Source organism: Haemaphysalis longicornis, unplaced genomic scaffold (assembly GCF_048455015.1).
Source record: "Haemaphysalis longicornis isolate Haplotype H1 unplaced genomic scaffold, Haemaphysalis longicornis Haplotype H1 scaffold_6, whole genome shotgun sequence".
Lineage (NCBI taxonomy): Eukaryota > Metazoa > Arthropoda > Arachnida > Ixodida > Ixodidae > Haemaphysalis > Haemaphysalis longicornis.
In genome coordinates, this window is record NW_027526407.1 from 198,612,864 (window position 1) to 198,631,482 (window position 18,619).

The 18,619-nt window shown below is 45.2% G+C and overlaps 1 protein-coding gene across 1 annotated transcript; it reads left to right on the top strand.

Moving 5' to 3' along the window:
• Positions 1–2,477: 2,477 nt before the first annotated feature.
• On the top strand, positions 2,478–17,448 carry LOC144141296 (iripin-2-like). Its single transcript, XM_077672871.1, has 3 exons — positions 2,478–2,636; positions 5,300–6,198; positions 17,058–17,448. The coding sequence occupies exons 2-3, from the start codon at positions 5,312–5,314 to the stop codon at positions 17,365–17,367; spliced, it is 1,197 nt and encodes a 398-aa protein (XP_077528997.1). The 5' UTR covers positions 2,478–2,636; positions 5,300–5,311; the 3' UTR covers positions 17,368–17,448.
• Positions 17,449–18,619: the final 1,171 nt, after the last annotated feature.

Sequence of the window (18,619 nt, forward strand, 5' to 3'; positions counted from 1 at the left end):
ATAGATTGTCACCGATACAGTAGTAAACGATAGTGTGGAGTGTAATAAATCGCCTGATAACATTTATGAAATACAAAAAACCTTAATCCTGTGCACACTGCCGCATACGGAGCTGGGGAAAGGAACATATCTGCGTAATCGTCCCGGAGTACTCATGTAAACATTGCCAGGCAGGGTAAACTGTCGCACAAACGTCGAAAATTTCCCGATACAGAAAGAACTGCGGTTTGGGATATTAATCAAGCTAGAATAAAACTTTAGTGTGGCGTTTCGTGGAAAAGATTTAAGACTCTTTAGATTTGATGATGAGTCTCTCACTGAGACTAAACGTACTCCCTGGGTTTTCTTAGAAGGCTGAGACTAGGTGCCTTCGAGAACGCGCTACAGATAAACTGCTTACTAGCAAACGAGCCCTTAAGAATGCGTTGCTTGGAGTGACGCTTACGGATAGCAAACCATCATAATTACATTAAAGGTCAAAGTTTGTGAGAAGGTTTATAGCTGAATTTATAAGGAAGCACATACATTTCGGCCGGTCATGTATGCGGGACTTTCAAGGGGCAAACCCCGAGGAAATATAATTAATACCGAAAGCAGGACAAGTAAAAAAAGTGAGAGCTACTAAATAGAATAATTACATTCAACAAATCCTTATGGAAAGCACTTACGGCGCCATCTCAACAATACAACTGCTTCAGAAAAATGGAAGAGGAATTCGTGCCTCAGTGTAAGGAATAACAAAATTTAGAAGAAGTTTTCGACATTTACGACGAAAACCACAACGATGTTGTGACAACGATAGCTGTTCAATGTATTGATTTGTATATATATATATATATATATATATATATATATATATATATATCCGTCTCCCTTCATCCCCCCCTTTTTTTTGCCCATTTTTCCTTCCCGCTGACTACTTTTACACCATTTGCGGAGCGCGCAGGACTCACTCTTGTTTTTGATCTTGTGTTTGCTTGTGTGCCTCTTGTTACGTGTTTTCGTGCTGCCTTTTCGTCCGTGTTCTTTCCCCTTCCCTCACCTTCCACCTTTCTAGCCAATAGGAATGTCTCACTTGCTCAAACTGTTTGAAACACCCCTCACCCGCGACCTCTCCTGCAGGGATGAGGGAAGTAACCCTCCCTCACTGAAGTTTTTGTATAAAGACGCAATGTGAGAAATTAAAATACAGCCTTGAAGAAGGAGTTTCTAACTCCGAAACTGTTGGCAACAAAAACGGGAAACCTGTAGGTCGACTTCTTTCACTATTTTTATACTGGCCCATCGAACCTCATGATCCCTCTCTCTCTCTCTCTCTCTCTCTCTCTCTCTCTATATATATATATATATATATATATATATATATATATATATATATATATATATATATATACATATATATATATATGTATATATATATGCGGGAGAAAAGGATCCAAACGCGGTATTTCCTTCATATTTCGAGAATTGGTTGCCTAGGTTGGAGAGGAAGGCGATACATTTGACCAACAATGTTTCTTTCTTTACGTATTCTATAACTGCAGTTATTCTGACGCAAAAAATGGCCTAGAATCGAGAGAAAATTAGAAAGTACTACAAAGTCGTCTTAAAAACATAAAATGGCTGTTCTTAAAAATTTAGGCAGCTCGCAAATACTTTGAAATATTCCGAAGCGAGCCAAGTTATTTGCGTCTAGTGCTTTTAGACCTTCCTAAATTTCTTGCATATTTCTTTACAGACCCCGAACATAACTACACGAAAGCCGTTAATTAAACTTCGGCAATAAAACACGGCAATTAAACTTCGCAGTTCGATATCTCGGATCACGGACGCGCTAGAAAAATTCTGCCAAATGGAACTGCACGGTAACACGATTGCCCCTAATTTCTCAATAGAAACATGCCTGCTTACCGCAGCCACTAAAAAGTTACTTATTCAATTGTAGTTAATTAAGTCACCGACATCAATAATTAGCACCTCATTCTGTTTCACCCTGGGCGCATAACCTCACTGTAGAGGTGGTCGTCACGTAAATTAAACGCCTAATTTAAAAAAAAAAACCTGTCGACTTAACACTGGTTACCCTGTATCCGATTGCTTGAAAAATAACTCCGATTGCATGAAACATTATCAAGCAGAAATACTCCATTGAGGGTCACGAAACTTTTTTAGGTCATCAGTGCTACCAACAAAAACTTCTAGACAAATGTGATGCAGCCTCTGTGACCCATACGTCACGCCTTCGGGCTTCATAGCCTTGCCTACTTATCGGCCTGCAGCCTCGTGCCGAGAAGCAATCAGCCGCAGTCGTCCTTGGCTTCTATGCCGCGTGTAGATTCTTCCAGACGTTTGTAACTTGACCAGGCGCTGTTTTTCTAAAACTAGACGAGTCGTTCATCGCCCTGCTTTCGAGGCGTCTCTTTTACTTCCGATGAGAGAGCTTGACGCGATAAATCTCTCCTAGATAATATGCTTGGCTCCGCGAGATATAACCTAGACGCGCGTGGATACTGAGAGTGCAAAGCGTCAAGGCATCCGGTCGTTCTTCGCCTTCATAACCAGCTTTTCTGGTGACACCTCAATCCAGTTTAATCCTCCGGAATACACCCAGATCTGGTTGGAAGGACACAAACCAGGTAAGAGCAAAGCCCTCGGCTGTAATTTCGACGATTGTACAACACACATTTGCCGTTCATTTCAGCCCCAGTTGTAAGCAGAAGTGAGAGTCTTAGCTCACTGCAGAATAGGGAAAAACATGAGATACGAATTTACTGCCGCACTGCAGTACAATAAATTCGTACGAATTTACTGCCGCACTGCAGTACAATAAATTCGTGCGTTCTTAATATTCTAGAAGTCCTAACGCTATATGGTTATATCTGTCCACAGTTATGCGAAACTAAGTAAAGTGTCAGAGGAGCAAGGTTTGCATGCAGTCTGATGACAATAAAGTTATTTAGCTAAGGTTGTTATAAAATGTTACAAAACGCCATGGGTGCATCTTTTTAGCTTTATATCACCAGAGTCGCTTTTGCTCTAAACTTGCTGTTCAGAGTGACGTATTTTACGCTTTGTCGGTAACTGAGTACTTCGTACAGCCACAAATTTTGTGTGAATTTTATCCATAGGTTAATATAGAAAAGCTTTCGTCGTAAATTGAATTAAACGAAATATATTTTTCCACGGGTAATTTGTCGCATGGGAATAATTTCAAACGATATACAAGACCCCGGTCAACAGCAGCAATGAAAGCATGGCTGCAAGTACGACATATATTGGTTAGAAATGCTTTGGATTTGAACAAATATATAAATGATAAAAAAAAAACATCTGTACAGGTTTTCTGTCGTTGCGCTACTGCGGGGAAAAAACAGGGAGGCGCCAGCGGTGACCTCAACATTTTGCTGCACTAGAAGAGATTTAAATTTTGTGGTGTTTTTCAGATTCTGGTATTATAAAAAAACTCCGTGAAGCTACGTATTCATAAATTTAAGTGCTTTTGGAATGGTTTATGCGATCTTATTCCTAGTCCGATAGCTACCAAGGTGTGTCCTCCTATGCACCTCTGTAACGAGCGGCTCGACGCACTTGTAGGTGTAAGTACGCCGTATGTAATGATCGTTTAGTGACCCTGGTGAATTTTAATTGTAACATACAGTTTAATTTATGAAGCGAAATCTCTATCGCATAGGATATTGAGGCGAAAGTGCCCATGGGTATGTAAGCGAAGAGGTGCCCCGTAAAAATGCTACGGAAACAAATAGCATAACCAGGTTGAAAACAAAAGTGGGTAAATTTACGACAGAGATTCGAGCCCTGGGCGCGCTATTGCGAATCTAGCAGGCCCTTCTCTGCCCCAACCATTCGTGACTGTAGTTGAACAAAGGTGGATCACGTGATCGCCTTCTGGATCTCACCATTTAAAAAGTTGAGCCAGAAACATCTATGGGACGTACAAAAAAAAAAGATTTGAAATCCCACTGCAGAATTCAGCAAAGTATATTTAGGCTAATTCCGCACATGTATAGCTGATACCATGGACCTAGTAAACTTGATGTGGACTGAACATCGAAACATGTGTTAGAGAAATGTAAGGGCACAAGCAAGAGGAGATCGCGAATGCAACCTTAGCAAGCAGGAAAGCACATGTACACTTTAAAGCACGTGGTCACATTGTAATAACAAGGGCGATTGGCCGAGCCTGTCATTCACAGTAAGAGGAAAAAGAATACGACGCAACGGGAAAACGATTGCGATTTGCTCGCCCCAACAACAATTTATGTCATTGGTAATGCGAAGACGCTATGGCGCCACTCGACGCGTGCCCTTCCAGAGCATAGGAGAACACGACACTGCAGGCACGACGGGGTTACTGTTAAAAAAACGAGCGTGGTACCTCCTACGCGAAAGAATTTCGAATTTAATCCCTCGGATGCGCGTGGTGGTGACTATGCACGCCTACCCAATAGCACCAGTCAAACGTGGTCGTCCACGCAAATTTCGACGCCTAGGATGAGCAGGTGCGGGGAATGCGGCGATGGGAGCCAAATAGGCTTAGGTATTTGAAAATTGCACGCAGACGCTTTAGCATTCAGTACATTGTGAGGAGCTCATGAGTATCGTGCATTTTTCCTATTTTTATAGCGGGGTATTCTGTTCATCACTAAACACAGCAACCAGTTTTGCAAAATTACAATTGTACTGTCGGATGATTAGAAACTGTACTTTGCGCTTTCACCTCAATTTCTATGAACTCACCGCCGACTGTCTACTGATGAACCAAATTTATAGGATATAGTTTTTCTAAGGGCTGCTAATACATTATCGGCGACCTCGTAGGGACATTCCGATGTAGCATTACCTAAATGTATCCGCCAGTACAATTTTTTTAGCGCGCTTGCTTTAGAAACTGCGCATGTTGTATCACATCGAAAGTCTCCTGTGTAGTCTACGCTTCAGTATAAAGCGAATAAAAACAGATTCCCCTTTTATTCTGCCTACACGGGTTACGGGTGAAGCCATGAGCTAAGACAATAAAAGATTTACGTGTAGGGTGCCGCCAATCAGCGAGGTGTGTGTACTTACCAATATTTCTTATATTTATGTGTGAATAAAGACTCCATTAAAAAGGCAACATATTATGCATCAGTTCAATGCCTTATTTGCCGCCTATAAACAATTAAATCATGCTCGAAGTAGTTCAGCCACGACTTCTGCTTTCACGGGGCCTCGTACCCATCATTCCACTTTCTGTTCCACAATGAACTGCTACAGTCCCCCTTTTTACTTTTCTTTCCAGTGCCACGCCATCATGAAGCAGCTCTTAGCGTTCGCCACTGTGCTAGCAGTTGTATTCTTCAAACCCTCCTTCGGGCTCTCTGAGAAAGAACAGAAGCTTGTATCAGCGAACAATGACTTCGCTCTCCGCCTTCTGAAGGCGCTTCCAAGCAGCCAAACCGACAACGTCTTCTTCTCACCATACAGTCTTTCCACCGCTCTCGGCATGACCCTTGCTGGCGCGCGTGGTACTACTGAGCAGGAGATGTCTCAAGTTCTGGGCTACACACAAGCCGGCCTCAATGAGGCTGATATTAACGAAGCGTTCACGCACCAAAACAACCGCCTCCAAGCTGAAGCTGCCAGGGTTGGCCTCGAGGTGGCAAACAGTGCGGCTGTACAACAAGACTTTCAAATTCTCGACACGTACTACGCTCAACTGAACCAAAGCTTTAATGCTCACGTTTTCAACGTGGACTTTATCCATCAAGGTGAGCAAGCGGTGGGCGCCATCAACGCATGGGTGAAGCAGGCGACGCATGACAAAATTCCGAAGCTGTTCGAGGAGCCCCTCGGTGCCGACACCAGGCTAGTTCTGCTGAACGCCATCGTTTACAAGGGTCTGTGGGCAAGCCAGTTTATGAAAAACGTCACCCACAAACGGCCTTTCTACAACGGAGGCGTTCAGAGCGCTGAGGTGGATATGATGTTCCAGCAACTGAAGACGAACTATGCCTTCGACCGGAGTCTTCAGGCTAATGTGGTAGAGCTGCTTTACCGTGGAGGTAACTACAGCATGATCATCCTGCTGCCTTCTCAGAGAACTGGCGTGGAAGCTCTCAAGCAAGGTCTCACCGCTGCCAAGCTGGATTTGGCAACTTCATCGTTCAGGAACGGAACTATCGACTTGTACCTTCCTAAGTAAGTATCTCAAAAGGGCTGTCGTTATTAGTATAAATTCTATTTTTAACTTTTTTATTTTACCGCGCTCTTAACGTGCAACGATGTAATCGCTTCGATTCCAACAAAAAACATCTCCCTGCATGTGTTTACGATAATAGAACTGCCTTTTGTAGAAAAGGTGATGGTAGAAGTCTGAGCAAAAAGTAGCACATAAAATCATCTGCCGATTAGCACTAGGCCACCGTAGAACTATTTGCAGCGCCAAAAGACGATAGTCTCCTTCCGGCGCTACTCCATAACTCATCGTATCTTTTGTTTGCGCAGCAAGACTATGCACTTTACGACAACTTTCATGGTTGCTGAAGGGGGGACAATTCTGCTATCTGGGGCCACCCTTTCTAGAACTATGTTAACTCCGCCCACAATGTATAAAGTATTGCAGAAGTGAGTACATTTTTGCCCCGCGTAATATCACCGATAAAGGAACCACGAACCACGGGGCGCACCATCGAAGATACTTCTGGCGACACAGGTAGCGCCACCAGGCAATGGCCCTAGAAAACGCACTTGCGTGTGCACCCAGGGCCACTGCCAGATGGTGCCACTAGTTCCCAAAGATAGGAGCGGTTGAAAAACCAAAACAGCATTTAAAGAAAAGCAGGTTTTTTTTCCCTTTTTTTATCAACCAGGCTAACACTAAAACACAAACAGAACTTCACTGGGGAAATTTGTGATGTGCCCGAACTGCATGGAACGAAATGTTTTCTGAAAACAATGCCCTGCCGAGATTTTGAGGGCGGAAGCTCTGATGGGACTTTTGTGACGCAGCATGTAATAATTATATTGTTTTGAGTGCTGCGAAAACATTTATCGGACATTTAAAATTATTCAGTGATGTGAAGGCAAAATACGGTGATTACAAAAACCTTCACCGCTGCATTTGTTTGCGGTACCGTCACGTTCACCTGTCATGTGGAACCCATCCGGATAATTCTTGTTCCGTCCCGTCACTGAACAGGGTTACTGCTGTAGTCACCACACTTGACTGCGGCTGCTGGTGACCCGGGTGCAAGTTCCATTTGAACCAAAATAACTTCATATTTATATTTTATTTACCTATTCTCCTAATACAGCGGGCGAATGACACTAAATTCAGTGTCATTCGCGTAGCCTCAAGGAGCTACGGTCACTTTTCAACCTTGACGAGATATCTAAGGGTTTCGCCGTAAATGTCAAATTTTTGCCTTAGGTGTCCAATTTTTTAAAGTTTGGCGGGGAATCATCTTTTTTCAGTTTTTTATATTTTTGAAAAAAGAAGACACGAATAAATTTGTTTTTTCACGCCCCTCAAAATTTGACGAAAACCTACATCTCTACCAGTTCCCCGGTGGTGCGGTGGGCGTTTTTTTTCTACAGTGCCATAGTATTTCATTTACTATCGTAGAACTCCCGAATCAAGGTATTTATCGTAAGTGAACACAGAAAATATCAAATATGCAGTGATGTTTTCCTCGAATACGAGTTTTTTATGTTGTTTTCGCTCCAGAATATCGAAAAGTATGAGCATTGCTACCAGATTTCACTGTTTAGAAATGGCATTGCGTATATAAGCGTCTCCTTTATGAAAAACTCCCATCACCCCTCGCGGGAACCCCTGTGTAGATGCGACGCATAGGGGGTTCATGTTGCAGCGTTGGACAGCGGAGGAACGGCGCTGAAACAATGGAGCGGAGCGGCGCAGGCACAGCGTATTAAAGCGCGAAATAATGGTTAGGGGACGCGCCGGCGCCAGTGCGTCTACCGCGGCTATGACGCAACACAATCCAACACAATCCACTTTATTCCACTCCAATCCAAATCAAATCCAATACCATCCAAGCCAACCCAAGCCAATCCAAGCCGAGCCAAGCCAAGCCAAGCCAAGCCAAGCCAATCGAATCCAATTCAATGCCCCTCGCGAGAGAGTGTTCGCTATCGGAGAGGAGAGGGGGTGAGCGGCGGAGAGCGAAGCTGGCGCGGCGAGGAGAATGGGGGAGGGTTGGACGCCGACGACAACGACGCCGACGCCAGCGGCGGATGCAGGACAAGGCGGGTGAATCAGATGCGTGGCATCTAAAAAAATTCCCCGCATTTCCCCGAGGGGAAGAATGTGAAAGTGCGAATGCACGAGTTGTATTTGCGCGGTTCGGTAATGTTCGCGAAAGAGAGATCACACACACACACACAACTACAAAGAAAGAAAGATGCATTTATTCACATACACCTATTTGTGTTGTCGTTGTACTTGATTGCTAGAGCGGATCTCAGCTTTGAAATTTCGTGTCACTACTCCTTTAAGCAGGTGCATTAGCCCTTCTCACGCCCGATTCTTGGCCAATCCCCCACGTGGGTATGTGCCATGTCAGCGGCCAGGCAGCGCGCGCCCATCTCCCCCCGTTGCTAAGGAAGACGAGGAGATTCCTACCCAATCCCCCACGTGGGTATGTGCCATGTCAGCGGCCAGGCACGAGCATTCGCACGAGCGCGGACATCGCCGGTGGACGCAGGTTCCGGGTCGCTTAAGAAGTGCATTCGCACTTAAAACTGTGTTATCCCTCGCGTGGCGACTAAATCGCGGGTCACACTGGCCGACAGGCATACAGACGCCAGAATTACCACGTCCAAGCAGGCCAACATGGACTATAGTTTCTAAAATATAAGCGCATTTCCGTGGCCCTCACAAGTGGCGTAAAGACTATTTCAACGCGGTGTTTCCACCATTGGCGCGTTTTCCCTACCCGCATCTTCGACTCGTTGCGTGTCGGCAATGTTGCCCCGCGCAGCAATTTTCGTTCGATGAGCGATTCTGCGGTGCAGTGAAGACCACCAGGTGAAGAAAACCGATCCATACAAAAAACTCCGGAAACCCCTAATACAAGGTATAGCTTCCCTGCTTGAAACATAAGAAAACATTACTTCTGAGACATGATCTCCATTAAACAAACCACAGAAATTGTTAAGGCCAGAAAATATTTCAGATGCGACTGCATCTCACTCGCTCACCTTGTCCCTCCATACGGCGTTGTTGTCCGTCCACACCCCTCCCCCATTCTCCTCGCCGCGAGAGCTGCGCTCTCCGCCGCTCACCCCCTCTCCTCTCCGATAGCGAACACTCTCTCGCGAGGGGCATTGGATTGGATTCGATGGGCTTAGCTTGGATGTTATTAAATTGGATTGGATTTGGATTGGATTGGATTGGATTAGAGTGGATTGTGTTGGATTGTGTTGCGTCATAGCCGCGCCACGTTGCGCCATAGCCGCGACAGGGGGTTCACGGAACGTTTCACGGTATTGGAGAATCAACCTAACGGAAACAACAACGGAACCCCCTAAGCGTCGCATCTACACAGGGGTTCCCGCGAGGGGAGGTGGGAGTAATGTTTTTTAAAATTCGCACTAGGGTTACCTTCCTTGATTTCCGAAGTACACGGCCCACCTGGAAATATTGACATAACAGCTTGTGCCCATCTTTTCCTCTTCAATATGTCTTCGTCTCTTTTTGATATTTCTGGCTCGCGTATTATAATAACGAAGTGGAATATCTAATTGTTTATTTGTTGGTTATTATGTACACGGGTATCGCTGGAGTGAACATACCGGCGGTAGAAATAAGGAAAAACACATTCGACTATAAAACAGACTTACAATACTAAATAAAAAAAAGTTTAACAAGGCAAAATAAAATATAGAGGCGTACACTAAACTAAATTTCACACTGCAAACTGAAATGCCTATATAAAGAGTATGTGAGTATCACCAGAATGTAAGTGTGAATCTTGATATCGTACAGAAAAAATTCTTATTAAACAATCACTTTTTTTTTTTGAGCAGTGTAATATGTAGACGTACTGGCTTCAAATCTGAAGAGAAGGTGGCATTGCAAGTGACAGCGAGCCGATCAGGATTTTAAACAAAAGTGATAAAGTAAGCATGAGAAAGTTCGTGGTAATTTCTCCGCACATGAAGCAGACTGCCTTTTTCAGTGTTGACAGTGTTTGCAATATGAATGCATTGTTTGGATTCTCGAGAAACAGCACCACCTTTCAGTAATAGCTGAAGCAGGGGTTTGAAAAAAAGAAGCTTTTATTTTTTTTGGCACAAGTCCCACAGCCCGCTGCAGGTATCCAATTCTCTTGAGGGCTGTCTAATACAGGATATCAGTGTGCTTGGAAGAATGCACTATATGAGCAAAATGAAGGCCGAGGAATTTGTATGGGCTTCGAGGACATATCATGGCGCAACCTACGAATGACGTCACTTCTTGGACGCCGGGGCACGTTGTCGTCTGCTACAACACATTTCCTGTGCGTATGCGGCCGCGTGTGTTCTTTTTGGTACTGACTACAGTGACGGGGCCCGGTCCCTTTAAAATCTTCACTACAGTCACGGGCCCCCCTAAAGTTCCGTCCAGAGGAAACGCAACTCGCGTTGAGAGCAGTCTCTCTTGATTTTTACCCAACCGGCCAAACCGCTACCGCTCACTGACTAGCCAGAATCACTGATAATTATTAATCATTATTAATAATTACAGATGGTCGGACTAACTCTAGCTCTATCCGAACGGATCTCTAAGCCACCACCCGACGCCCGCTTCACTATATTTCAGTGAGAGCAGTCGGTCTTGATTTTTACCTAACCGGCCAAACCACTTCCGCTCACTCTCTAGCCAGAGTCGCTGTTAATTATTAATCACTGGTAATAATTACAGGAGATACGGGAGTAACTGGCGATGGCTACGTCGGCCTTGGCTCCAGTGAGCGGGAGCGGTTCGGCCGCTTGAGTAAAAACCAAGACCGACTGCTTTCACCGCGTGAATTGTTTTGCTGTTACAAAACGCTAACCACGCGGCCACAATAACGCACACACAAACACACACACAAAAAAAGTAAAAAAACACGATGGGAGAATTGAACCACGGACTACAACGTCCGTGGTCAGCGGCTGAACCACTACACCAAATCCAAGAAGGAGAAAAGGCGGCTAATCGGCTGGTTTTGATTTTGTTATATTGAGGGGGCTCCGTCACTGTAGTGCAGATTTTAAAGCTACTGGCCCGGTCACTGTAGTCAGTACCTTTCTTTTTTGTGTGTGTGGTCACCGTCTCTTCCCTCCTTGTGGACTTGATGCAAATTACCCAAAAAAGTAGTCTGCCGACCGAATACTCCGGGCCAGCAATCAGCGACTCGCTTTTTCCCGGCGACATCGGCGCGTTTATGTAGTTGCTAGCAGCGCGACCCACAGCTCGTACGCAGCCAGTTAACGCCACGGATGATGCAACTGATGCCGAGAAAAGTACGCTGTAAATTCATCATAAAATACCTGTGACGTGACATGTACGAGACGCTACCTGCAAGGAAATACATTGTAACAGAGATGAAAACGCGTCGCTCATCTGTGATCTCACCGCGCGTAATGCTTGCATTGCCTGGTAAATTATTGACTACGTGAGAACGGTGATCAAATTTCTTCGCCGCGCATGCTTAAAATTGCTGCTATGATCTGCAGTCGGGCTTAAGCAGTGGTAATTTCCCCTACAATGTTTTTCTGAGTTATGCCCGATTTTAATTAACGATCACTGACGTAGCCCCCACACTTCACGGCTGATACGTTTACTTTTCGCGACAACTTGTCCGCAATGCATGGATGGTATGAACGCGAGTTTTCAACACCTTCGAGCGGGTTTGGACATGGCTATATTTAGTTTTCATTATGACCTCGGCGTGGTAATTTATAATTGCAAAGTGGCTTTTGTCTGCTGACAGTGAGCCTCCCTTTCTGTAGCATCAATTTCGAAATTCAGGACTGCTCACAGAAGGCGAGGGTGTGTACGATGCGAAACACGTCGTGAATGATTTGGGGTAATTGTGAGTTTTAGAATAGGAGAACCGAGCGTTTGGGTCCCGAACAAGTTAGTGGAATCCAAACCACGGAGCAAGATGTTTATCTTGCTCCGTGACCCAAACGCAACACGCGCGCGCGACGAGAGGGTCTCCTCTAACAGCTCGCTGTCGGCTTTGGATGCACGTAATCGAATGTTGGGAACTTTAGGCTGAGCGTCGCTGCAGATATTTCATCGCTGCTATTGTTACAGTTGCAAATGAGAGTCCCTAACGTACCTTTTCACCGCACTGGCACGCCCCTTCTCGTATGTGAAACTCTGTATGCCTGCCACGGCCTCGACAGATTCTTGCCACCCTTCGGCCACTAGCTACACTGCGCGTGTACGGGCCGGCGGTGCCGGGACCGACCTCTACGGCCGGTCGGCGAAAATCGCTGCAGATATTTGAGCATCGCTTTGAAAACCGCAGCTCATGAGACTACCTAGCACAATTTTTCACCGCTCTAAAGTTCACTTTCACCAATGTGGAACTTTTCCACGACTTGCGCGATTTTAAAAAGCGGCGACAAGTTGTTGCTGCCGCGACCTGCGCGGTTCGAGCGGCTCCGTCGGCCGTGCGGGCATGCACGGTAGGTGTGTGTCCGGAGCGTTTATGCGAGCACTGGACAATAGTGCAGTGCACGGGCCCAGGCCGGCCTAAAAGCTGAAGCCCGACCCGGCCCGCGGGCCGGGCTCAGGCCGGGTAGCACGCATTTTCTCGGGCCCGGGCCGGGCTCGGTCTTGAACCAAACTTTTTTCGGGCCGTGCCGGTCCGATCCGGGCCGGCCAGTTCCTGATGCACGGCTATCCTGTGCCGAAAATATTAAATCGTTGGCAAGAGAAAGTTCTCTTGTTGATATTTCAGGTAAAGGGAAAACAAAAAAGGAAGTGCTAATTCACTACCGCGTCGTTAACAGATATGATAAAAAGACGATTGCACTTAGAAAGTCTTTACATTAATAAGAGAAACGTTTGGGTCCCATCAGCTTAGTGGGAGAGAACGGGCCAGAAAACGAGGGCACTCCAGCCACAGACTCCAACATGATTGTATTTTCTCTCTCCTTTTCAAGCTAAAACAAACAGAACAAACGCGACCTTTATTTCGCAGTGTGTGCAGAGTTTGAAGAACCAATTTTCTAAGCAGAGCCCACGATTTTTTCCCACATGAATATTTTTTGAGCTATGAATAAAGGCATGAAAGAACAGAAGCGCAGATAAAATCATGCTGCCAACATAACTAAAGGGAAAGACAAAAATCAAATGGTGAAACCGGACGCTTCGTCTGATCAAATTTCAACAAGGGATGCAAGAACGAAAGGTGCTATATCTGTTGAAGAATTGCAAAAATAAAAAAATCCACTCACTTGGAATCGTTTAAGGTATCCTCCGGGTGCCTTGATTTCGAAGACTGGCATATGAAGTGGCAAATGAAGTTACACGACTACCGAAAATACAGCTTCTAAGTGAGGATAAGTTGTAGAAAGTTCGGTCCAAGTTTAAAGAAAATTTTATTCTAAAGTTGTCGTATTCGCTTGTGCTTATGCTTTTTAGGTTAACAGCAAACTTCTTCAAATTCTTGTTAATGTCCTGTCGGACTAGGGATGATATTTAACAACACTCTGGCGGGCTCTGGCAGGCTCAGGCCGGACTCGGGCTCATATTTTAGAAGTTTTTCGTGCTCCGGCTGGGCTCGGGCTCAATTTTTAAAGATTTCTCGGGTCAAGGCCGCGCCTGGGCCATGTTTCTATTGGGCCGGGTCGGCCCGGGCCTAGAAGTTGAGGTCCGTGCACTGCTCTACTAGACGCTTCATGATTTCCTGCTTTATACGTTTCTTACAAACAAGGGGAATCTAGAAACTTAGCTTAGCGATCGTCGTAGTCTACATTGTTGGTCGGGGAAACGAGCCGCAGCATACGCTTCAGCCGCATATGTCATTCACCGCCATGCTCAAGTTGTTCGCGTAGAATTTACCCCAGTTGATAAGGTTTTACAATATCCATGAGGTCAAACTGCTCTTGATGTACTTAGAATTAACTTTAACAACGGTAATTAACACGAAAATACTTTTAGAACGCGCTTCCTAAGCGAAGTGTCACGTGCTGAAAGCTAACTATGCAGCAACATAGGAACGGTGATCCTACAAGTGACGTCAAAACGATCGCAGCGCCGGCCTTTCCAGTGGTGGGCCTCGCGGTCAATTCTGTTTATTCAGTTCTTGTAGAATTCGATATCAAAATTGGTAACTGCGTTACCCTCGCCTTTCTTCAATATCCTACCAAAACAACGTGCTACATGGCATCGGTTTGTGGGGAACTCTGTAAGGAAGATGATTTGCAATGCGAACCTTTTCTGTAATCCAGGATTTTCTTTTCGTACATAAAGCAATGAGGCGGAATGAGGAAGTCTAAGGCTTTTCATGCAATGGAAACAACTTTACACGGTCTCCTGTTCCGCCTACGCTTAGTGATAACATAAAACTACGACAGAGACAAAAACGTATTGATTGTAAAATACAAGGCACCAAAATTTGTTATACGTTTAGCGCAACAACGAATACTGAGAATGCGGTTTTAAAACACTTCTTACAGAGCAGCGCCAAAACCAGGAGACCTAAAACTGTGCCCCGCTAGTTTGCAGTCCTTTTACGAATACTGGTACGAGGCGTATTAAATCTAAAATCTCCGCACGGCTGCCTTTGCAAGAAGTGTCTACTTGAGACGCTGTGCCGGTCGTTGAGTGCTGAAGCTTACTGCTTTTCAATTTCTCCTTGGCGCATGAGGTCGCCGACAGAGTAATGACATATGTTCTGGGTGTTCCCAAAACCTCCAAGAGGGGCCTAGAAAAACCTATTTTAACGGCCTGAAAATAGTGATGTCCAGGAAGAATATTCCGCAATTTGTATTATCTGCTTGTCGGAAAAGGTATCGAGCATTTATAACGGCTCTTTTCAAATCCTTTTTACGAATTTCGCTGCCGGCAGGATGTCTTAGGAACAAGTACGCGTACCAATGTCAGTGGGTGGGCGTTTGAATCACAATGGCATTTTTTACGTTTAAAATTTACCTCGAAATATAAAAGAATCAGAGAAATATAAACCGATTAGTGCCCTCCCCTTGCTTTCTGATGAACAGGATGCATTGGTAGTTCGGAAATAATAAATGCGAACGAATACCTATGAAACAGTAAATCGAATTTCGCGAAAATTACCCTTAAGTTCACTCGTATAATAATGAACAAGCACTTATCATTGCATAAATCAGAACAACTGAATACCACAACATAGTTTGCTTGGAGAAAGCCTCCGAAAATTAGATAGAACCATTCTGAACCTCGCCACTTCTCTCAACACATGTTCATGTTCTGCAAAAACAAACAGTTTTAGTAGCGAATCCGTCGTGTCGGAGAATCGATTATTACCAGCAGAATATTTCGTGTTTGAGACGAGGAGCCAATGAAAATATCGGACACGAATATAACAACAAAAAATTTAAATATGCCTTTACAAGTTACTTTACCGCTGGAAATTATTCACCGAATAACACCACACAAATGAAAGCTATACTCAGCTTGCACCCTTAGGGCGCTTTCGACAATGTAGCTCACAATAGTGTGCCAGAAAACCTAGTAGCAACCAAATGCGGCCGAAGAACGTACTACTACATGTGAGCGTTTGTCGAAGATCGGACAGCAACACTAGACGCCACACAAGGGAGCCGGTTCTTTCCCCGATGTTCATTCACTTTGCACTGAGCCGTGTGCCCTTCCTCCTGTATGCCATACCGAAAATCAGCACGTGCTGTACGCAGATGATATTACCACCGCGGCCACCAGCGGCTCAGATAAAGACATGCAAGACTCGTTACAGGGAGTACCGAACGCCACCCAACCGTATGGAAGAGCAGAGGGACTAACCTGCACACCACAAAATTAGGTGCTGCTCATAGACGAAAAACCGACCGATTGCTCGACATCATGGTTACTGGCGAGGGCAGACCAATTAACAGAGTGGGCAGCCTACGGTTACTAGGTACCAACTGTACGCACGGGAACGAAAGAGTGTGCAATAACCCTCGTTGTAAGCACTTGCAACCTAAAAGAGATTCTGTCTTACTCACAATAAACATGCCGAAATAAGGCACCAAGATGTATTTCTCAGACCACCCATAACATCCGGCACCCAAGCCAACACATTCTAGCAGTCCGCCTGATATCAACATCTGGGCATGCGTCTCTCTATCGCAATGACCATCATTTATGCGATACCCCGAGGCCTCATCCTCCGAAAAGCAGTGCACGCCCGACACAACTGCGACAATAAAGAAAGCAACCCAAGCACTTACACAGATTAATCGAACAGTGAAGACTGGACACTTCCTTAACTACACGCGAAAATCGCCCGTGAAGACGCCTGTCCGTAGCGCCAGCTTTAAACGCTTTCTTTAGCCTCTCTCTATGAAACACCTTCTATCCTAACACGTATCCTGGCCCATCGCCATCCTGCGGAGGAAAGACAAACCTTTGTCACTCATTATACCCCAAGAATACCCCAAACCCCAGGCTCTGTCTCCCTAACCAAACCCTACCACCTGTAGATGTGAACCCGGTCTTTCCCGCGCAGCCCTGAATTACCAGCGCGGACTGATCGACCCGGCAATACAGACTGCCGCCGCAAATTAGGCGCTCGACGGTGGGAACCACGCTCTGAGAGCTGAATACTACCACTTACTAAAGTTTTCCACCACAACTAATCAAATAATGATCTTTTCCGGCCTCCGAAATATGTAAATGTGATACAACCTTTGAGTGACACGCACAAAATTTGCTGAGCACGATCTATTTAAATCTTGACTAACAAAACCAAGTGCAAAAAATGGTTCCCATCACTTTTTGAACGTGACGCCAAGGTATGTTGTTGGATGTAACAAGAAACCTATAGTGTGTGTTTAAACGTTTCTCGCAGGTTTGAGCTGGACAAGAAAAACGAGCTCAAAGAAAACTTGACAAACCTAGGTCTGCGTCAAATGTTTGGAAATGCGGACCTTTCGGGCATGAATGGTAATCGACAGCTGGTCGTGACCGACGTCATTCAGCGGGCTGTCGTCAAGGTCGATGAAGAGGGAACAGAAGCCGCCGCTGCCACTGCTGTTATTATTGGCATCCGCACAAGCACCAGAATCCCCGTCGTGAAAGTGGACCATCCGTTCCTCTTCTTCATTAGGAACCGAAGTACAAAGGAAATTTTCTTCGCTGGGCAGGTTAACAAGCTTTAAATAAAAGAACCCTCAATGACGCTGTGCACTGCAATGGAAGGAAGAACCTTCGTGAATAAAAAGTGTTTTGTTCAATTTCCAGTGCGAATTTTTGTTTTAAACTAGAAGCTTTGCAGTTAATCCAGAGAAACACCAGGAAACAATACCTGGCAAAACTCAGATTTTTAAAATAAAAGAACGCTCGCCAAATAACTATTTAAAACGCGATTAGAATTGGTGTTGAAAATCAATTTTAGCACTAATGTTTAGCTACCATCTGGTCACAACATGAGGTAGGTTCAATTAATTTTGTCAGCTCCTGTAACCAGTTGGGACGTACGAAAACAGTGTTGCCGCTTTCACCTGATTGTATGTGCCGAAGCTACGACTCGGGGATGTGCAGTGCCAGAGTAAAGGGATCGGAAATAATTTTCATCACGTCTCTTTAATGTCGACCGTGCACAGAGATCTCGGTACACGGTACTGTTTGCCTATCTGTGCAAAAACGCCGCCGCGGTCACAATAGAACACGTGCACTTTACCTCAGCAGCTCGACGCCTGTGTCACCAAGCCACCTTCCGGGGAGCCGCAAGGTGATGTGAGAACACCACGGAAGTTTCTGTTACTGCGGGTCACGAGGGCATTCTGCTACGCCCTTCAACGTAAGGTAATGGGAAAATAAAATAAAAACACAAAAATATGAACCTGAACACGCAAAATCGAAGAATAGGGTAGATGAAATATTTGCTAGCCAGAGGAATATTTGGAACGCCGTTTTCCGAGTTTGTGACCGTAATTAAGTTGCGTGACTATTCAACTTGCATCGAAAGAAGTCTTGCAATTTGTGTTGTACTTCACATTTTCGCGTTCGCGTGTCATTTGTTTGTGATTGTACATATGGAGTTCATGTGCACTTGGAGGAAAGGAAACGTTAGGACAGGCCCTGAATTCACATTTACGAAGGCGCACCCCCCATGTCGAGGAAACCACTGAGCCCAGCACTCTTTCCCACTTTCCTCTCCTGTTTCCGGGCTGATACAGTGGGACCCAGCTGATACGTCCCCCGGACTTACGACGACCCGTTTACAACGGATCAACGCGGTACCGGCAAAGTATCCATAGAAACAATGCATTAAAACCCCAAATATATGACGCTCGGGCGCACGCGGTCCGCTTCATACGACTGGACCCTGGCGTGGATAAACGGGCGTTTTTCCCATATTATACACCGTTTCGCCACCTCATTCCGGCCTTCTTTATTAGATGCCACGCA